This window comes from Heterodontus francisci, chromosome 31 (assembly GCF_036365525.1).
Source record: "Heterodontus francisci isolate sHetFra1 chromosome 31, sHetFra1.hap1, whole genome shotgun sequence".
NCBI classification, from domain to species: Eukaryota; Metazoa; Chordata; class Chondrichthyes; order Heterodontiformes; family Heterodontidae; genus Heterodontus; species Heterodontus francisci.
Window position 1 is genome coordinate 61,213,079 of NC_090401.1, and position 20,112 is coordinate 61,233,190.

The 20,112-nt window shown below is 43.9% G+C and overlaps 1 protein-coding gene across 1 annotated transcript in view; it reads left to right on the plus strand.

The window, feature by feature from the left end:
- Window positions 1-20,112, plus strand: part of myom3 (myomesin 3) — a 163,500-nt gene that overhangs the window by 129,736 nt on the left and 13,652 nt on the right. The window contains exons 28-31 of the mRNA XM_068011058.1: window positions 2,361-2,428; window positions 2,566-2,676; window positions 3,927-4,014; window positions 9,274-9,312. Of these exons, the coding sequence (XP_067867159.1) occupies window positions 2,361-2,428; window positions 2,566-2,676; window positions 3,927-4,014; window positions 9,274-9,312 (306 nt within the window). The remainder of the gene's footprint in view (window positions 1-2,360; window positions 2,429-2,565; window positions 2,677-3,926; window positions 4,015-9,273; window positions 9,313-20,112) is intronic.

Consider the following 20,112-nt stretch of genomic DNA (forward strand, 5'->3'; position numbering starts at 1 on the left):
TTAATTAAACCTACTTTACAATTCTTTATCTTAATGTGCACAACTAATTTCCCTCTTCCTGTCTAGCATGAGAGATATAGTTTGTAATCAGTTTCCTGACAATTTATCATTCTCACTCTGTGTTGTGTCAGATATCAGTAGCTAGATTGTATATTAGTTGCTTTGTCATGTTTTTGCATTGGCACTGAGCATTATGTTTTATTGATGAAAACAATAAGTGACATTTATAATAAAGTCTTTCACAAAGAAACATCTCAAGACATTTCGCAAATAGACAAAATAATTTTTTTAAATCTCAGCACCAGGAAAATAGCTTTGACACTTCAGAGGGAGCAGTTCAATGAATTACGAGCAGTACTATCATTATTGTACTTCAGAAACCAGAACCCATATTTAATAAGTCTTTCTGCTGTTTTTTAGTTACAATAAAAAGGCGAGGGATTTGGCCAGATGGACCAGGTTTTCAGGTACTAAGTGTCTTCCTAAGCCTCCAGTACGGTGGGTAGGAAGCACACACTCACTACAAGCGGGAATGACACTACCCGCCATATTAGTAAAGACCCATAAATCAGCTGCAGACCTCATACCTGCAACAGGCAACAGGCCCTTTGCAAGTGCAAATCAAGGGCCGTATGAGGCCTTCATTGTATGATCTGTTTTCCCTCAGGCAGTCAGCACTGGCTACTCTCAGGAAATCAAGCCTCCAGACAGTCCTTAAAGGTTCTATGGTTATTATAGTCCTTAAAGGGACCCCCTATTAGGCCATAACTAATAAGGCGAGATTTTCAAATATATTTACCTGGAGTCAGAAGGAGCAGGTGTGTCCCACTGGACCAAACTTTCACAGAATGTGGTCGAGAGCCAGCGACTGATCCTCCACCCAGATTGTCACTGCTAACTCAAACACCAGCCTCTGCTAGCTCCCCTTCCCCAGGGCCACAGTTTCTTTCCTCTTGGTCACTGCTTTCTTTCCAATCAAATTGCACCTCCCCTTCCTGGTTGCTCTCCCACTTCATCCCTTACCTCAGAGCCGCTGCTGCTGTCGCAGTTACCTGATCTTCAATGCTGCTTCACCAGTCATTAATCACAACTCGCTGGCTTAATGGAAATTAGGCCTAAAATCAGGTGTGCCTCAGGCCTCCCCGTTCAGGTGCAGAGATTGATCCCAGCGCTCCCCACATACTTAAAAAACAACTGCCCAAATTTCAGACTGTTTAGTTATAGGGTGAGGCCAACAAAATATTACTTAGTTTTTTTTTTACATCCCAAAAAGGCCAAGGCTGGACATTAACGGAGGCAGACCATGCATGAAAGTGTTGCTTTCAGGTTGGGCAACTGGAAGTACGGGTTTCCCAAATACAGGACATCTTTAAATTCCTGGATATAGTTTTCCCACCCACAACCAGTCTAATTAACAAGGCAGTCACTGAGCTGACTGAGAGAAGTTCGGTCTAACTGGGGGGTGGAGGCCGTGGATGGTGGGAGAGACCATGGTGGGAGGGGGGATGGTGGTTGAGTGGAGGTTTCTGATTGTGGGGAGGGTGCCAATTGTGGGGGGAGGCAGATGGTGGTCAAGGGTGGGGGAATCTGATCATTAAGAAAAGGGAGCAGATTGGGGTTAGGAGTTTTACAGGGGATGGGAAGTACGCAGATCGGTGGGGGGTGGGGGAGGGAGAGGTTTACTAGGCAGCTTGCTGGGCCTGGAGAAAATACTCTTGCTCCTTCTGGCCCACAAGCAGTGCTGCAAAGGCAATTAGCTCATGGATTCACCCCCACTCACCTCCTTTCACCTGTCGGGTTTCCCAAATGACAAACCTGGCGGACTGTGGTTAAAAAATAGAATCTCTGTTATATTGAAGGCACACAGCCTCATTAAAAGATTTAAATTTTCAACCTGCCTCCTTCGAGTAGGTAGGTCACCTACCCCTCGTCCCATCTCCATTAAAACCCCCATCGAGGTGGGTTGGATTCCTGTTACCAAACCCACCCATTTTGGGGGGAGTTAAAATCCACTCCCCTCTGATTCTCCAAAACTGCCTTACCATTTTTAGTATAATTTCAAAAGTGTTATAAAATAAGTAGTATGGGACTGATGAACCACACCTGGGGGCAGCTGTGCATTGCAACCTGTGGCCGAGCAGGAACCTATATCCAAAATTATTTGTAATTTTATACTGCATGACAGTCTCTCTCAAGGTACTTTTTATATTGTATTCAAGTTTTGGGAGAATGGTGCTACCATCTTCCCATTTACACTTGTTATCTCAATGTGAATTTTTTACACTTCAATATAAGGAATTCTTTAAATACTTCAGTTTTTATTTCATTTGATATTTATAACCGATTCAACCAAATTTCAGGGCCTTATTTTGAGAAGTACCTGCACTGGGAAGTGACAGAAGACTGCGATCTCCTGCTTACTTGTAAGGTATGAATATGTTCTGTAAAGAAGAATTGGGTATAACTTAAATGTAAGTTATTTTAGTATCATGTAAATTTATGAATTATTAATTACTGGTATAATGTCTCAATTGTCATTTCTACTTTACTGTGTACATCAAACAGGTGTCAAATACAAAGACCCAGACCAGTGTTGAATGGTGCAAAGATGGGAAACAAATTACAGATGCTACATATGATCACCAGACTGGCATCAGTTTCCTATCAATCTCACAGGTAATGAAAACCAAAAGTATAGTTTTGCTGGTCCTCGTTACTAATTGGGGTCTGTCAGATAGCTTAAACTTTTCAATATATGCTCCTGACCCAACAGTCCAGTTCAGGAAATTTACATTTAAAGCATGTGAAAATTACACAAAAGTGTGGGAGTTAAAACCACAAGACAAGCTGACCTGGTCTTTTGGTTTCCCTACTTCTATGCTCTGTGTCGCTTATTAGTTCTGGTATCAATGTATAACTGTTTGCATTTGTACCAGTAACTATTAGCTGATCATGAGTAATAAAAATGTTATAATGATCTAGAGAAAGTAGGAACAACAAAAGACTACTTACCTCCTTCAGTCCTTTAGTTCCGTGTGCGAATGCAGAAAATTCTTTATAAGTTTGCAAGTGACTTATTCAAAATATTCTCATCTCCTTAGTTCTAATACAGTGGAACAGAAAGTGCTGTACCAGAAATAAAAAGAAAAAGATGTTGGAAGTACTCAGCACGTCTGGCAGATTCTGAGGAGAGAGAAACAGTTAACTTTTCAGATCATTGACCTTTTATAAGATTCTCATAAAAAGTCATGGTCATTGACCTGAAACATTAACTTTCTTTCTCTCTCCACAGATGCTGCCTGACCTGCTGAGTATTTCCAGTATTTTCTGTTTTTATTTCAGATTTCCAGCTTCCACAGTATTTTGCTTTTGTTTAAGTTCTGTACTAAACCATGGAGGGAGTTCTCCTTTGCACCCTGACCAAGACTTCCCTCGCTACGCTCTGGATCACTGCCTCTTGCTGTCCCTTCCCCATCCACCACATGCAAATGGGAGAGTCCCACATCCCTGGAGGGTTCCCTTCTCATCCATCCCAGATACCACAGTTTCTTGGAGGTACTATTTGGAAGTTGATGGTAGATCCCAGGAGGTAGTGGTAGAAGTCTCTATGGAGAGAAAGGGTCTTGTAGTCTCCTCATGCTCCAACCAGCTTCTTCTGTCCCTTTAAGGCCTCTCGCTACCTCTTCTGGTGCTGCAGGAGCATTCCACTCCAGCACCACCAGGAATTTCCACTGCTGCTAACAGCAATCCCACCAAGAACAACCAAGCTTAAGGAATGAGCCCCAAACAGGAAAATGAGTGGAAATTCGGGCAGATCCAGAGGGGTGGGCAGTAAGCCCACTGGAACCCCAGTCTGAAGAGGAAAATCCAGGTACATGTCTCCCATTGCATTTTCTTTTGTGTTTACAGAATCTCTTTTTTTGCAGGTCACTAAGAAGGATGAAGGAGTTTATAAAGCTGTAGTGGAGGATGAAAGGGGACAAGATTCTAGTGTTCTTGAGATACTCAATCAAGGTATAAAAGTTTTTTAATTAGAACTCTGAAATTTTCAGAGACAAAGTACCTCATTCAAGTGAGGGAGGAACCGACTATGGTTATTATCACTTGGTGCTTTTCCACAGAAGGAGTGCAGCCAATGGAGGGAGAATTGCAGATCTTCAGTTGGCTGCACTCCACAATGCAAACCAGCTGACCTACGGTAAACCCATGCCTATTAATGTGCTGCTGGTTAACAGCCATTTGTTTAAATAAAGTAAATATGGGGAACTGCTTCTGTGTGACTGAGTGCTGGTCTCCATAGTAACAGTGGAGCCCTACAGGCATCGGACTCCTGACACCCAGTGTAAGAATGGGATAACAGCACAACAACAAGAACTTGCAATTATATATCACCTTTAACAAAGTAAAACATCCCAAGGCACTTCACAATTATCAAACAAGATTTGGCACCAAGCCACATGAGATATCAGGTCAGATGGCCAAAAGCTTGGTCAAACAGGTAGGTTTTAAGAAGCCCCTTAAAGGAGGAAAGGGGGGTAGATAAGGAGATTGCTCCCTGCAAACAAATTTAATCAAATATACAGGTGCCTACTGATTACCCAAATACTCAGTGCAGAGAATAGCAATGACAATCAAGCCTGATTTGCCAGAGTAATAAGCAAATACACAGTGCGCATAAATGCAGTGGCAACAACATGTGTGAAGTGCTCAAGCACATTTTTTTATTGATTCATGGGATGCAGGTGTCACTGGCTAGGCCAGCATTTATTGCCCATCCCTAATTGCCTTTGAAAAAGTGTGGTGAGCTGCCTTCTTGAACGGCTGCAGTCCATGTAGGTACACCCATAGTGCTGTTAGAGAGGGAGTTCCAGGAGTTTGACCCACTGACAGTGAAGAAATGGTGCTTAAGGTTCCACGTCAGGATGGTGTGTGACTTGTAGGGGAACTTGCAGGTGGTGGTGTTCCCATGTGTCTGCTGCCCTTGTCCTTCTAGGTGATAAAGGTCGCGGGTTTGGGAGGTGCTGTTGAAGGAGCCTTGGCGAGTTGCTGCAGTGCATCTTGTAGATGTCTACCAATACAGTAAAACTTGCTTTCAAACAATAGAGAGGAATGGTTTCAATGAATACTTAGTTCTAACGAACAAGCTCTGGCTGAGTTCAGTGGGATGCGACTAAGATGATCTGTTCATGTGAGTAATTTACACAATTAATAAGTGGAATTCTACAAAATGGAAAATTATTGCATGGTAAAATTAAAATTACAGTGAATTTGAAAAGTGTGAAATAAAAAAGTAAACAGTATTAGATACCAAAATGATTTGTGAAAGATACTGTCAATTATTTTCCAATTCACAGCTGTTGAATCATTTCCCATTTCCTGTAATAGCCTATCAGTCAATCTCAATAACTTACTATTCGGAGCCATCCTAAACTGATATTGTCCATCCTCCACTGCAGGAAGGCTTTCCTCTGTTAGCCGAACACAAAGCATTTGGTTTTGGCGATTTTGTCTGATGTGACTGAGTTGGGATGTACCATGCAAATCTGTAACATTGTCTGGGGCAAGATGGCTAAAGGCTCTTCCACTGATGTTAGAGGAAAAGCAAGGAGATTACAAATGTAGAGTGAGGTGGATTTGTAGACAAAGACTTGAATTTTGAGTCTGATGCAGGAGACAATGGAAATTAGCAGGAAAGGGGTGAAAGGTTAATGGGGCACCTGCAGGATAAGCCTCTCAGTTGTATTCAAGAAGGCGGCTCACCACCACCTTCTCAAGGACAACTAGGATGGGCAATAAATGCTGGCCTTGCCAGTAGCACCCACATTCCCTGAATGAATAAAAAGAAACTGATATAGGTAATGGATTTCTGGATTAATTGGAGTTTCTCTAGAGTGGGGTTTAGGAAGCCATGTCAAAGGAGGACATGTCAAAGCCAGGTCTAGAATTGAAAAAACCATGGATGAAGATCTCAGCGCCATAGCAGATCGGGTGGGGATGGAGAAGGTCAATATTTCTAAGGTAGGATTAGGCAGTTCTTGGTGATGGGCTAGCTACCACGAGTGGCTTGGTAGCACCACTACTGAACGAGCTGGCCAAGTCCTCAAGGACATAGCTGCTAGACTGGGTCTGTGGTAGGTGTTGAGGGAACTAACAAGGAGAACCTTTTTGCCCAGTATGTAGTAAGTACAACAAGAGAGGGTGCAGTTTTAGACTTAGTTATAGGAAATGAAGATGGGCATTTGGAAGGATGGCAGTGGGAGAGCATTTTGGTGGTAGTGATCATAATTCAGTCAGATTTAACTTAATTATGGAAAAGGACAGCGATAGAACAGGGGTTAGAGTTCTCAATTGGGGTACAGAGGAGATTTACAAGGATTTTGCCAGGACAGGAAAATGCAGCTTGGAGGAAAGATTGGATAGACTGGGGTTGTTCTCCTTAGAACAGAGAAGGCTGAGGGGAGATCTGATTGAAATGTACAACATTTTGAGGGGCCTGGATAGAGTGGAGGTGAAGAGTCTATTCACCTTAGCAGAGAGGTCAGTGATGAGGGGGAATAGATTTAAAGTGATTGTAGAAAAATTAGAGGGGAGATGAGGAAAAATGTTTGCACCCAGAGGGTGGTGGGGGTCTGGAACTCACTGCCTGAAAGGGTAGTTGAGGCAGAAACCCTCCACTCATTCAAAAGGAGTCTGGATATGCACCTCAAGTGCCGTAATTTGCAGGGCTACGGACCAAATGCTGGAAGGCGGGATTAGAATAGGTGAATCATTTTTCGGCTGGCACAGACACGATGGGCTAAGTGGCCTCTTTCTGTGCCTTAAACTTTCTATGATTCTATTTTACCAAGTATGGCATTAAGGAGCCCTAGCAAAACTGGAGTCAATGGGAATCAGGGGGAAAACTCTCTGCTGGTGGGAGTCAAACCTAACACAAAGGAAGATGGATGTGGTTGTTGAAGGTCAATCATCAGTCCCCGGACATCACTGCAGGAGTTCCTCAAGGTAGTGCCGTAGGCCCAACCATCTTCAACTGCTTCATCAATGACCTTCCCTCCATCGTAAGGTCAGAGTGGGGATGTTCGCAGATGATTGTGCAATGTTCACTACCATTCAGGACACCTCAGCTACTGAAGCAGTCCGTGTCCATATGCAGCAAGACCTGGACAATATCCAGGCTTGGGCTGATAAGTGACAAGTAACATTCAAAGAACAAAGAACAGTACAGCACAGGAATAGGCCATTCGGCCCTCCAAGCCTGCGCCGATCTTGATGCCTGCCGAAACTAAAACCTTCTGCACTTCTGGGGACCGTATCCCTCTATTCCCTTCCTATTCATGTATTTGTCAAGATGCCTCTTAAACGTCGCTATCGTGCCTGCTTCCACCACCTCCCCGAGCAACAAGTTCCAGGCACTCACCACCCTCTATGTAAAGAACTTGCCTCGCACATCCCCTCTAAACTTTGCCCCTCTCACCTTAAACCTATGTCCCCTAGTAACTGACTCTTCCACCCTGGGAAAAAGCTTCTGACTATCCACTCTGTCCATGCCACTCATAACTTTGTAACCTCTATCATGTCGCCCCTCCACCTCCGTCATTCCAGTGAAAACAATCCGAGTTTATCCAACCTTTCCTCATAGCTAATGCCCTCCAGACCAGGCAACATCCTGGTAAACCTCTTCTGTACCCTCTCCAAAGCCTTCACGTCCGTCTGGTAGTGTGGCGACCAGAATTGCACGCAATATCAATACCGTTCCACCATCTACAAGGGACAAGTCAGGAGTGTGATGGAATACTCTCCATTTGCCTGGATGGGTGCAGCTCCAACAACACTCAAGAAGCTCAAAACCATCCAGGACAAATCAGCCTGCTTGATTGGCACCCCATCCACCACTTTCAACATTCACTTCCTCCACCACCGACGCACAGTGGCAGCAGTGTGTATCATCTACAAGATGCACTGCAGCAACTCAGAAAGGCTCCTTCGAAAGCACCTTCCAAACCCGCGACCTCTACCACCTAGAAGGACAAGGGCAGTAGATGCATGGGAATACCACCACCTGCAAGTTCCCCTCCAAGCCCCATACCATCCTGACTTGGAACTATATCACCATTCCTTCACTGTCGCTGGATCAAAATCCTGGAACTCTCTTCCTAACAGCACTGTTGTGTACATACACCCCAAAGACTGCAGTGGTTCAAGAAGGCAGCTCACCACTACCTTTTCAAGGGTAATTAGGGATGGGCAATAAATACTGGCCTAGCCAGTGTAACCCATATCCCCCAAATGAATAAAAAAAAACCTGTGCAGCTTAGCTCAATACTAAACAGGACATCAAGACTGTGCACTGCAAGGTTAAGGAAGCATCCATGAAGGGGAATACGATTGTGGCTAAGGTGTTAAGGTGTGAATTTTCTGAACAGAATAGTTTCAATCTTACTAATATCAAGCTACAAGAAGTTCTGGTTTATCCAGAGCATGATGACAGGCAGTTGGGAGTAAAGCCTGGTTACCCGACCTAGACCCGACTACATATGTCGGGTTCGGGTCGGGTCTGTGTTCTGCATCGAGCATTCAGGCTCGGGTCGGGTTGGGCTGCGCTGTACTGTTTTTTGTTTCGTATTGTTTTCATTTGAATCTATGATTTTTTTTTCTGTTACATTAATATGTTTGTTATTTTCGGGTTGGTCTGGCATTTAAAAAAATTAAAGGACTCAGGCCCGGGTTGGGTTCGGGTTGGCTGTTGTCGGGTCGGTCCCAGGTCGGGTTTTAATTTTATACCCGAGCCAGGCTTCAGAGTCAGTGTCACACAGAATGTTGTTGGTGATTTTGATCAGGGCTGTTTCAGTGCTGTAGCTGAGCTGCAAGGCAGACTGAGAAAGAGGGAGTCATTGGAGAGATGGGTACAAGTTGGTGGCTACAGCACATTTTAGAACTTTAGAAATGAAGGGCAGTTTGAAGTGAGGCCAATAGTTACTGGGAGCAGATAGGTCAAGGGTCGACTTTGTCAAGGGAGCAATTGTAGCAGTTTTGAAAGGCTGGAGGAGACTGTCTGAGGACAGGGAACAGTTGACAATTATATTGACATTGCTGAAAAAAATTCTGATTCGAGAGCAACATTTAATAATTCCTTTTTAAAATAACATTATTACTTAACATGGTTATATCACCATAAGATTATAAATGTGATGGAGTTTGCTATATTCTGATGTGCTGTGATGGTAAAATCAGGAGACATTCTTTTGTTTTAACTATGTATTTGCTTTGTTGCAGCATTTGATGACATTCTCAAGGAAATCTGCAGAATTGGCGGTAAGTAACTTGATACAGTGACAAATTTAGAATTTATTTCCTACTTAAGCTACAGTTGCACAGAAGTTCTAAAATACAACATGGCCTTAAAAAGTAGTGTTATGTAATTAGCCTCGGCCGCTTGTTGTTTGTCACGAGAATGATTCCAGGGATGAGTAATTACAGGTATGAAGATAGATTGGAGAAGTTGGGACTGTTTTCCTTGGAGAAAAGGCGGAGAGGTGATTTGATAGAGGTATTCAAGATCCTGAGCCGTCTGGACAGAGTAGATAGAGAGAAACTGTTCCCACTCGTGAAAGGATCAAGAACAAAAGGGCACAGCTTTAAAGTATTTGCTAAGAGAAGCAAAAGTGACATGAGGAAAAACTTTTTCACGCAGTGAGTGGTTAAGGTCTAGAATGTGCTGCCTGAGAACATGGTGGAGGCAGGTTCAATTGAAGCGTTCAAAAGTGAATTAGACAGTTATATGAAAAGGAAGAATGTGCAGGGTTATGGGGAGAAGGCGGGGGAATGGAACTGAGGGAATTTGTCTTTCAGAGAGCCAGTGCAGACACGATGGGCCGAATGGCCTCCTTCTGTACTGTAACAATTCTGTGATTCTGTGTTGTATAGTTAAACATTATAGAGTAGAGCCTCTGTAGGAATTCCCCAGTCTCCCACCATAACCTTGGCAAAAGATTAGTGAAAACCCCTGAGAAACAGCATAAAAGGTCACCTCCACTGTTTCTTTAGGTTTCTGCCAATCCCCAACTGAGGTTATGGAGAGAGAACCCCCTCAGAAATTCCAGGTATAATGTTGTCCATTATACATCTGTCATTTTTCTGCTGTGCTGCTTCAATACAAATGAGTGAGAGATGTATTTTTTGAAGTGCTTCCTGAGTGGTGGAGTGATGCTCAATTTTAGCAATGTTTCCCCTGTTGATTTGGGTGCATTGAAGCAGTCACTGCATGGTTAGAAGTGTGTCAAAGAATTTTGGTTATGGGATGTATTAAAGACCCGGCCAGAGCTGCTAACTTTTTGGACCTGCAGTTTGACCCTGTGCAGAGGTGAACCTTTCACTGCTTGAACTTCTTTGCATTAACCACTAATTTTGTACGCCGATATGAAATTGATGCAAAATTCTAAGCGAAGGATACTGAATGGAACAGTCCATTAATACAATGTCCTTTCACCCTTGGAACACCTACAATGAAAGTTTCTTCTGTAATTGAAAGGGATTTGAGTGGTGTCAACCCATGTTTCATCATGGTTCCATCAGACTGGAAAGTAGCAAATATTACTGCTCTATTCAAGAAGGGGTGGAGGCAGAAAACAGGTAACTAGAGGCCAGTTAGCTTGACGTCTGTCGTGGGGAAGGTGTTAGAATAGATCATTAAGGAGGTTGTAGCTGGGCACTTAGAAAAACGCAAGGTAATCGGGAATAGTCAGCATGGTTTTCTGAAAGGGAAATCGTGCTTAACCTATTTGTTGGAGTTCTTTGAAGGAGTAACATGTGCTGTGGATAAAGGGGAGCCCATTGACGTACTGTACTTGGATTTCCAGATGGCATTTGACAAGGTGCCACAGAAAAGGATATTGCGCAAAGTAGGAGCTCATGGTGTAGGGGGTAACATATTAACATGGATAGAAGATTGGCTGGATGGCAGAAACAGTCGGCATGCATAAATGGGTCATTTTCTGATTGACAGGATGTGACGAGTGGAGTCCTGCAATTTATTTCAAGGACTTAGATGAGGGGAGCGATGGCATGGTAGCTAAATTTGCAGATGACGCAAAGATAGGTAGGAAAGTCTGTTTTGAAGAGGACATAAGGAGGTTGCAGACCGATATAGATAGGTTGAGTGAGTGGGCAAAAATCTGTCAGATGGAGTATAATGTGGGAAAATGTGAAGTTGTTCACTTTGGCAGAAAGAATAAAAAAGCAGAGTATTACTTAAACGGAGAATGCCTGCAGAATTCCGAATCTAAAATGGACCGGGTCCGGAGGGACACGATGTTCAAACCTCTGGAGAAGGGCGGGAAAAATGTACCCAAAGTCGCCCTCATCCTGATAACCACCTTCGTGTGCGGCTGCATCAAGCTGTGTGTAGACCTCCAGTACGCAAACTCCAAGTGTCACTACGTGCTGAGGTTCTATCTGTCCCCTGTGTTGTGAAGGATGGGCCTGGTCACATTGCCGCGGAACGCTCCATCCAGTTGGACTATGTCGAACCACCTATCCTTCGTGGAGCAGTTTCTGCGGGAAAACACCTTTGACCACCGATCCATCAGGCAGTGGTCTGCACGGAATGTCCTCAAGGCCCTGCGGGAAAAGGAGACGGTGGACCCTGTCGGATGGTTCCCCGAGCAGACCGCCAGTCATTTGGCGGAATGCCTCATCACCAGAACTTTCAAACAAGCACCAAGATGTAGCATGGCTGGTGGTGAGAAGAGCCCTCCCCGTCAGATCCTTCCTGCACGCCCGAAGTCTCACCCCCTCCGCGCAATGCCCCCGCGGTGGCTGTGGTGGGGAAGAGATGGTTGCCCACCTCCTTCTGGAATGTGTCTTTGCAAAGCAGGTGTGGAAAGAGATGCAGTGGTTTTTGTTGAGGTTCTTCCCAAGCAGCTCTGTAACACAGGAGTCTGTGCTCTACGGGCTGTTCCCAGGGATGCACACCGAGATAAACATCAACTGCTGCTGGAGGACTATCAATTCGGTGAAAGACGCCCTTTGGTCTGCCTGAAACTTGCTGGTCTTCCAGCGCAAAGAGTTGTCCACCACCGAATGTTGCAGACTGGCACATTCCAAGGTCCAAGACTACGTGCTGAGGGACGCACTAAAGCTTGGGGCAGCCGCAGCAAAGGCTCAATGGGGAAAGACCACAGTGTAAGGTCCCCCCACCAAGCTGAACTGAGGGGCTGGATCCATGGAAAACCCCTCGAACTCTATCGGGAAAATTTTGTGTGCTGTAAAATGTAAAAATGTATCTGGCATGACAAATGAAATGGAAGGGTTGTGAGGCAACTCATGATTGTATAGAAGGAAACTGATCACCTTTGCACTGGTTGTATTTTTTGACTTGGTGCTGTTTGAAACTGTTTTGTCATGTATTCTTTACAGATTTTTATGAATAAAGTATATTTTGGAAATAAATTAAAAAATTCCGAAGTACAGAGGTATCTAGGTGTTCTAGTGCATGAGTCACAAAAAGTTAGTATGCAGGTACAGTAAGTAATAAAGAAGGTTAATGGAATGCTATCCTTTATTACGAGAGGAATTGAAAATAAAAGTAAGGATGGTATGCTTCAGTTATACAGGGCATTGGTGAGACCACATCTGGAATACTGTGTGCAGTTTTGGTCTCCTTATTTAAGGAAGGATGTAAATGCATTGGAGGTGGTTCAGAGGAGGTTTACTAGATTAATACCTGGAATGAGTGGGTTGTCTTATGAGGAAAGGTTGGACAGACTGGGCTTGTTTCCACTGGAGTTTAGAAGAGTGAGGGGAGACTTGATTGAAGTTTATAAGATCCTGAATGGTCTTGACAAGGTGAATGTGGAGACGATGTTTCCTCTTGTGGGTGAGTCCAGAACTAGGGGGCACTGTTTTAAAATTAGGGGTTGCCCTTTCAGGACAGAGGTGAGGAGAATTTTTCTCTGAGTGATGTGCGACTTTGGAACTCTTTGCCTCAGAAGGTGGTGGAGGCGGGGTCATTGAATAATTTGCAGGTGGAGGTAGATTGATTCTTGCTAGGCAAGGTAATCAAGGGTTATTGGAAGTAGTGTGGAATTCGAAACACAAACAGTTCAGCCAGGATCTTCTTGAATGGCGGAGCAGGCTAGAGGGGCCGAATGGCCTACTTCTGCTCCTGATTCGTATGCTCATATGTTCGTATGTTTCCTCACTTGTTCCTGGTCTGCACAAATTCAATGAAGTCTGGTCTGTTCTCTCTTGACATTGAATCACATTCAGGAACATGTTTCTTCCCCCTCCTTAGCCCAGGAAACGCTAAGGCCAATTGCAGCAACTCGACTGTCATTCCAGCAGAGATCAGCTAATTGTCAGGGTGCCATGTATGCTGAATGTATGCCTGGAGGTTTCATTGCATAAACTCCCACCTCCAATTACCCTGCCTTGTTAAAAGGCCTTTTTTCACATCTCCAATATTTTGATAACTAATAAAAAAAAAGAAAATGAATAAAAACCATATAATTTGTTTAGTGCCCTTATTATTTTTTCCCAGGTGGCTCACAGCAGTGTCCAGGTGATTAAGTTCTAATCTCTGGAGGCTTCAGGACAATACTGGAGGGTTGGGAACCATAGATAATTCTGCATACACCTGAGCTCCTACCTGGGACCCTCCTGGTTTGCATGTCTCAGCGCCAAACCAGAGGGTTTATTCATCCACTCAGCCAACTTGTCCAGATCTAATTTCTTTTCTCAGTGGAAATGATTCAATTCCAGAGCAAGGCCCATACATAGCCCATCATTTCCTGTTATATGGTTAGACTACTGAGCACTTACTCATGAAGCAACATCACATGTTGCTGACATTAACTATTGGCAGCTCTCTTGCTGAGAAAAGCAGATTAATTATCTGATATGAAAAATGGCGTAACTCCAGGCAGGCTGTGCAAGTTCCAGAGTTATAAATAATCCAAAAAAAAGGTTTGCTGCCTTTAAACCATTTTGTTTCAAAGATGTTTGGAGGATAATGTTTGAACAACAAAGTTGTAATGTTGCAAGGCTAGTTGTAATTCAGAGATGGTTACAATATGTAATACTTCAGGCTGTAGGGACAAATACATATTTGTTTAACACAGCGTCATGTTAACCAATTGCAGAGAACAAACTGGGCAATTTGCAAATCATTTTAGACCAGGATCATTTATTACCATCAAATTACATGCCCTATTTCTCTTTTTGAATTCGCTTGTTACAGGCCATTCAAGCTATATATCGAGTTACATCAAGTCTACAGCACAGAAATAGGCAATAGCACACAATTGGTCTAAGCCGCCATTTATACTCCACATATGTCTCCTCTTATCCCTCTTCAACTAACCCGATCAACATATCCTTCTAATCCTTTTCCCCTCATGTGTTTATCTAGCTTCCCCTTAAACGCATCCATGCTATTTGCCTCAACTACTCCTCATGGTAGCGAATTCCACATTCTAACCACTCTTCACAGAATCGTTACAGTGCAGAAGGAGGCCATTCATCCCATTGTGTCCTCACTAGCTCTCTGATAGAGCAATTCCCTCAGTTCCATTCCCCTGCCTTCTCCCCATAACCCTGCACATTCTTCCTTTTCATATAACTGTCTAGTTCCCTTCTGAATGCTTCAATTTAATCTGCCTCCACCATGTTCTCAGGCAGCGCATTCCAGACCTTCACCACTCGCTGTGTGAAAACGTTTTTCCTCATGTCACTTTTGCTTCTCTTACCAAATACTTTAAAGCTGTGCCCTTTGTTCTCGATCCTTTCACGAGTGGGAACAGTTTCTCTCGATCTACTCTGTCCAGACGGCTCAGGATTTTCAATACCTCTATCAAATCACCTCACAGCCTTCTCTTCTCCAAGGAAAACAGTCCTAACTTCTCCAATCTATCTTCATAACTGAAATTCCTCATCCCTGGAACGAGAGGCCTGCTCAGGTCGGGAAAAAGGAACCCGACCCGAACCCAGCCGAATCACAGCTGGCTCGAGTCCGACCCGGACCGAGTCCCTTCGATTTAGCCCCGGGCCTGAACCCGTCCCGACTCGACCCGACCCGAGCCCGACCTGACCATCTGTTTACTTACCTTCCTGACACCGAACCTGCAAGACCTTTATGTCGTCATTGTCGACAGGAATAGTGCCAGAAGACTGAAGGATAGCAAATGTTGTCCCCTTGTTCAAGAAGGGGAGTAGAGACAGCCCTGGTAATTATAGACCTGTGAGCCTTACTTCGGTTGTGGGTAAAATGTTGGAAAAGGTTATAAGAGATAGGATTTATAATCATCTTGAAAAGAATAAGTTCATTAGAGATAGTCAGCACGGTTTTGTGAAGGGTAGGTCGTGCCTCACAAACCTTATTGAGTTTTTTGAGAAGGTGACCAAACAGGTGGATGAGGATAAAGCCGTGGATGTGGTGTATATGGATTTCAGTAAGGCATTTGATAAGGTTCCCCATGGTAGGCTATTGCAGAAAATACGGAAGTATGGGGTTGAAGGTGATTTAGAGCTTTGGATCAGAAATTGGCTAGCTGAAAGAAGACAGAGGGTGGTGGTTGATGGCAAATGTTCATCCTGGAGTTTAGTTACTAGTGGTGTACCGCAAGGATCTGTTTTGGGGCCACTGCTGTTTGTCATTTTTATAAATGACCTGGAAGAGGGTGTAGAAGGGTGGGTTAGTAAATTTGCGGATGACACGAAGGTCGGTGGAGTTGTGGATAGTACCGAAGGATGTTATAGGGTACAGAGGGACATAGATAGGCTGCAGAGCTGGGCTGAGAGATGGCAAATGGAGTTTAATGCGGAAAAGTGTGAGGTAATTCACTTTGGAAGGAGTAACAGGAATGCAGAGTACTGGGCTAATGGGAAGATTCTTGGTAGTGTAGATGAACAGAGAGATCTTGGTGTCCAGGTACATAAATCCCTGAAAGTTGCTACCCAGATTAATAGGGCTGTTAAGAAGGCACATGGTGTGTTAGCTTTTATTAGTAGGGGGATCGAGTTTCGGAGCCACGAGGTCATGCTGCAGCTGTACAAAACTCTGGTGAGACCGCACCTGGAGTATTGCGTGCAGTTCTGGTCACCGCATTATAGGAAGGATGTGGAAGCTTTGGAAAGGGTGCAGAGGAGATTTACTAGGATGTTGCCTGGTATGGAGGGAAGGTCTTACGAGGAAAGGCTGAGGGACTTGAGGTTGTTTTCATTGGAGAGAAGGAGGAGGAGAGTTGACTTACTAGAGACGTATAAGATAATCAGAGGGTTAGATAGGGTGGATAGTGAGAGTCTTTTTCCTCGGATGGTGATGGCAAACACGAGGGGACATAGCTTTAAGTTGAGGGGTGATAGATATAGGACAGATGTTAGAGGTAGTTTCTTTACTCAGAGAGTAGTAGGGGCGTGGAACGCCCTGCCTGCAACAGTAGTAGACTCGCCAACTTTAAGGGCATTTAAGTGGTCATTGGATAGACATATGGATGAAAATGGAATAGTGCAGGTCAGATGGTTTCACAGGTCGGCGCAACATCGAGGGCCGAAGGGCCTGTACTGCGCTGTAATGTTCTAATTCTAATTCTAAAAAGCTGCAGCGCATGCGTGATGACATCACAGTGACGTCACTCGCTCACTGCGCAGACTCAGTTTCGTCCCGGACTCCCAGCTCAGGTAAGTTTTTTTTTTTTTTATTTCAATACTTACCAGCAGAGCACTTACCGTGTGTGTCCAGCCCAACCTGACCCGACTAGACCTGGACTCAGCCCAACCCATCCCGAGCCCGAAAGCCAGACCCTGAAGATGGGCCCGACCCGACCCGCACCCGATATATGTCATCAGGTCCAGTCGGGTTTGGGTTGGGTAGCAGGCCTCTACCTGGAATCATTCTCTTTGCATGAAGAAGTTTCTCCTGAATTCCCTATTGGATCTATTATTGCCTATGTTATATTGATGAAAGGTTGCAAGGCTTCTAGTTTTGGACTTCCCACAAATTTTCTCCACATCTGCCCTAACAAACCCTTTCATTGTCTTAAAGACAACTCCCAGGTCACCACTCAGTCCTCTCTTTCCTAGATTAAAGAGCCCCAGCCTGTTCAACCTTTCCTGATAAGAATATCCTGTCAGTTCTGGCGGTGGATTTTCAATCCTGGGTCAGAATTCGATGCCCTGATCATTCCCGGGTCTCCACCCCGCGTTGCATCTATGTCGCTAATACGACGCTATTTTAATATGCAAAGCCCCGAGTTGGTCCAGAGTCAAGCTCGCTGTCCCATTAGTGGCAGCGGAAACCATCTGGAGGCAGGAAGTGGCTCTGGAGTGCAAGGCTCAAAGGCAGATGGCAGCCATGACTGGGCTTGCTATTGCCTTGCAGATCGGAGCAGGCAGGAGAGCAGAGGGTCAGCAGCCTCATGGTGCAGACAAGTGGCCAGAGGGTTAATCACAAGGTACTTGACCCGCTCTGCTCCAGTGATGGCAACTTTTTACCACCACTTGAGCACCTCAGTTTGAATAACCCTTTTTTACAACACTTTAATTCAGCAGCAACATCACAGAACCCTGCCCTCGTTTTGTAAATTGCAGCATGTTCTGGAGGTGTCAGACAACTGTCACACCATCTGGCAGCGTCATTTTCAAAGCACGCCCGCACTAACCTTGCCCCCCTCACCCTCCCAACGGGCATTTGAAAATCCATTCCTGGTATCATTCTGATAAATGTTTTTTGCACCATCTCCATCCTATGTCCTTTTTATAACATGGAGACCCGAGCTGGTCACTATTCTCCAAGTGTGGTCTAACCAAGGTTGGATATAGGTTGAACATAACTTCCCTGCTTTTTAATTCGATCCCTCTAGAAATGAATCCCATGCTTAGTTTACTTTTTTTTAAAAATAGCCTGATTAAATTGTGTCACCATTTTTAGTGATTTGTTAATGTACACCCTTAGATTCCTTTGCCCCATGTAGACTCATATAATCCAAGCAGTTTGTGGCATCTTTATTTTTCTTATCAAAATACACCAACTCACTCTTAGTGTACACCCTCTGGAGATGTTGATGCAAAACAGCCTCATTTGGCATCAGCAGAAGTTGTATGATGCAACTTGAAAATGATCCTGGCCAGATTGAATTCAGCTAGGTGGTGTGGGATTATCTTAAAGAAGTAAGCAGTACATTACCCAACCCGGTCCCGACCCGACAACAGCCAACCCGAACCCGACTCGGGCGCGAGTCCTTTAATTTTTTTAAATGCCCGACCCAAAAATAACAAACATATTCAAGAAACAGAAAAAAATCGTAGATTAAAACAAAAACAATATGAAACAAAAGAGTACAGTTCAGCCCGAGCCAACCCGAGCCCGAATGCTGGACGTAGAATACAGACCCGACCTGACCCAAACCCAACACGTAGTCGGGTTTGGGTCAGGTAGCCAGGCTTTAGGGGCACTCATAAATTCATTCAACGCAATTTTAAAATTGCTTAATATTGATCAAAGGCCAAGATGAGTTATTCTATTTCTTCACTGTTAACATTAGAATTTTCGTTGGAATTTGAGTATCGGTGAGCAGAGCACTGCCCAGGCATGAAAATAAGCATGTGCAGTGCACTGCTTGCATGCCTTGAGAGTAATGCAGACCAGACAGTATAACTTAAGTGTGCTGGCTCTGTGTCACTCTAAGCAGTTACCAGTCTCAAACCAGTACCTGTATTATGGCATTAGCATGAGTCTCTATCACACAGAATACTGACATCCTCTTCAGCTAAATATTGGCCTGAATTTCACGGTCAGCAGGAGAAGCTATGGCACTCATCACTGACCTCAAAGCTGTCCACAAAGATTTAGTGACCTCTGTGGCATGGAGCTCCCCTTTCCTGATATCAGTTTGAATCTGGTGCAAAGTTAAGGGTATCTCTTGGTGTTCAGCAACAGTGATGTCATCAAGCAGGCTAAGCAGCAAATCAAATTGCAGTATTCTCACAAACAGTAAACCAGGAAGAAAAATGCATTGATTTTTTCGCCTTTAAATTAAAGTTTTACAGACAGCAAATTAAATGATTGGGACATTAAAATGGGATTAAAGTAAAAACTGAAATATCAGAAACAAACTTTATTTAGAAGAATTTTTATTTTATAATTTGAGAAATATGACATTCCGCAGATAAAAAAAGTTTTTCAGGGGCAGAGATGTTGTTCAGTAGTTTTGACTTAGTATGCCGTTAAAAACCCAGTTACACCTCATTTAATAAGGTGTAACATTTTCAAGAGTTTTTACAGCGAGACTAATAATATGAAAGGGCAAGTTTTCATCCGTTCAGTGGTTTCTAATTGATTGAAGACTGGGGTGACTTCAACAGCACACCCTCTGGAGAAGTATGGAATCACTGACAGCAACTTCTGGATTTCTGCATTTACCTGCACGTGTGTGGACTCTAGAAGTTGCTGTGAGTTTCAGAAGATTAATGACTGCGAGCGCTAACAGTTTCGCCATTATTATTACCGCAAATTCTAGGCTAATAAAACAGCTGTGAAGAAGCTGATGAAATGCTATTTTACTGCTGCTAGGTGTCTCTGCACTATTTGTAACTACATCCCCCACATGCTGTTAAAAGAAGCAAGAGAGGAAATAACAGAAGGTCTGACCATCATTTTCCAGTCCTCACTGGATACAGGTGACAGAGGATTGGAGAATAGCTAACGTTGTACCTCTGTTTAAAAAGGGAGGGAGGGATAGACCGAATAATTACAGGCCAGTCAGTCTAACCTCAGTAGTGGGCAAATTATTGGAATCTATTCTGAGAGACAGGATAAGCTGACACTTAGAAAGGCACAGGTTAATCAAGGATAGTCAGCATGGATTTGTTAAGGGAAGATCTTGTTTGACCAACTTGATCGAAATTTTTGAAGAAGTAGCAAGGAAGATAGATGGTGTCTACATGGATTTTAACAAGGCTTTTGACAAGATCCCACGTGGCAGACAGGTTAGAAAAATAAAATCCCATGGGAACCAGGGAAATGCAACAAGATGGATACAAAATTGGCTCAGTGGCAGGAAACAAAAGGTAATTGTTGATGGGTGTTTTAGCAACTGGAGGGCTGTTTCCAGTGGCGTT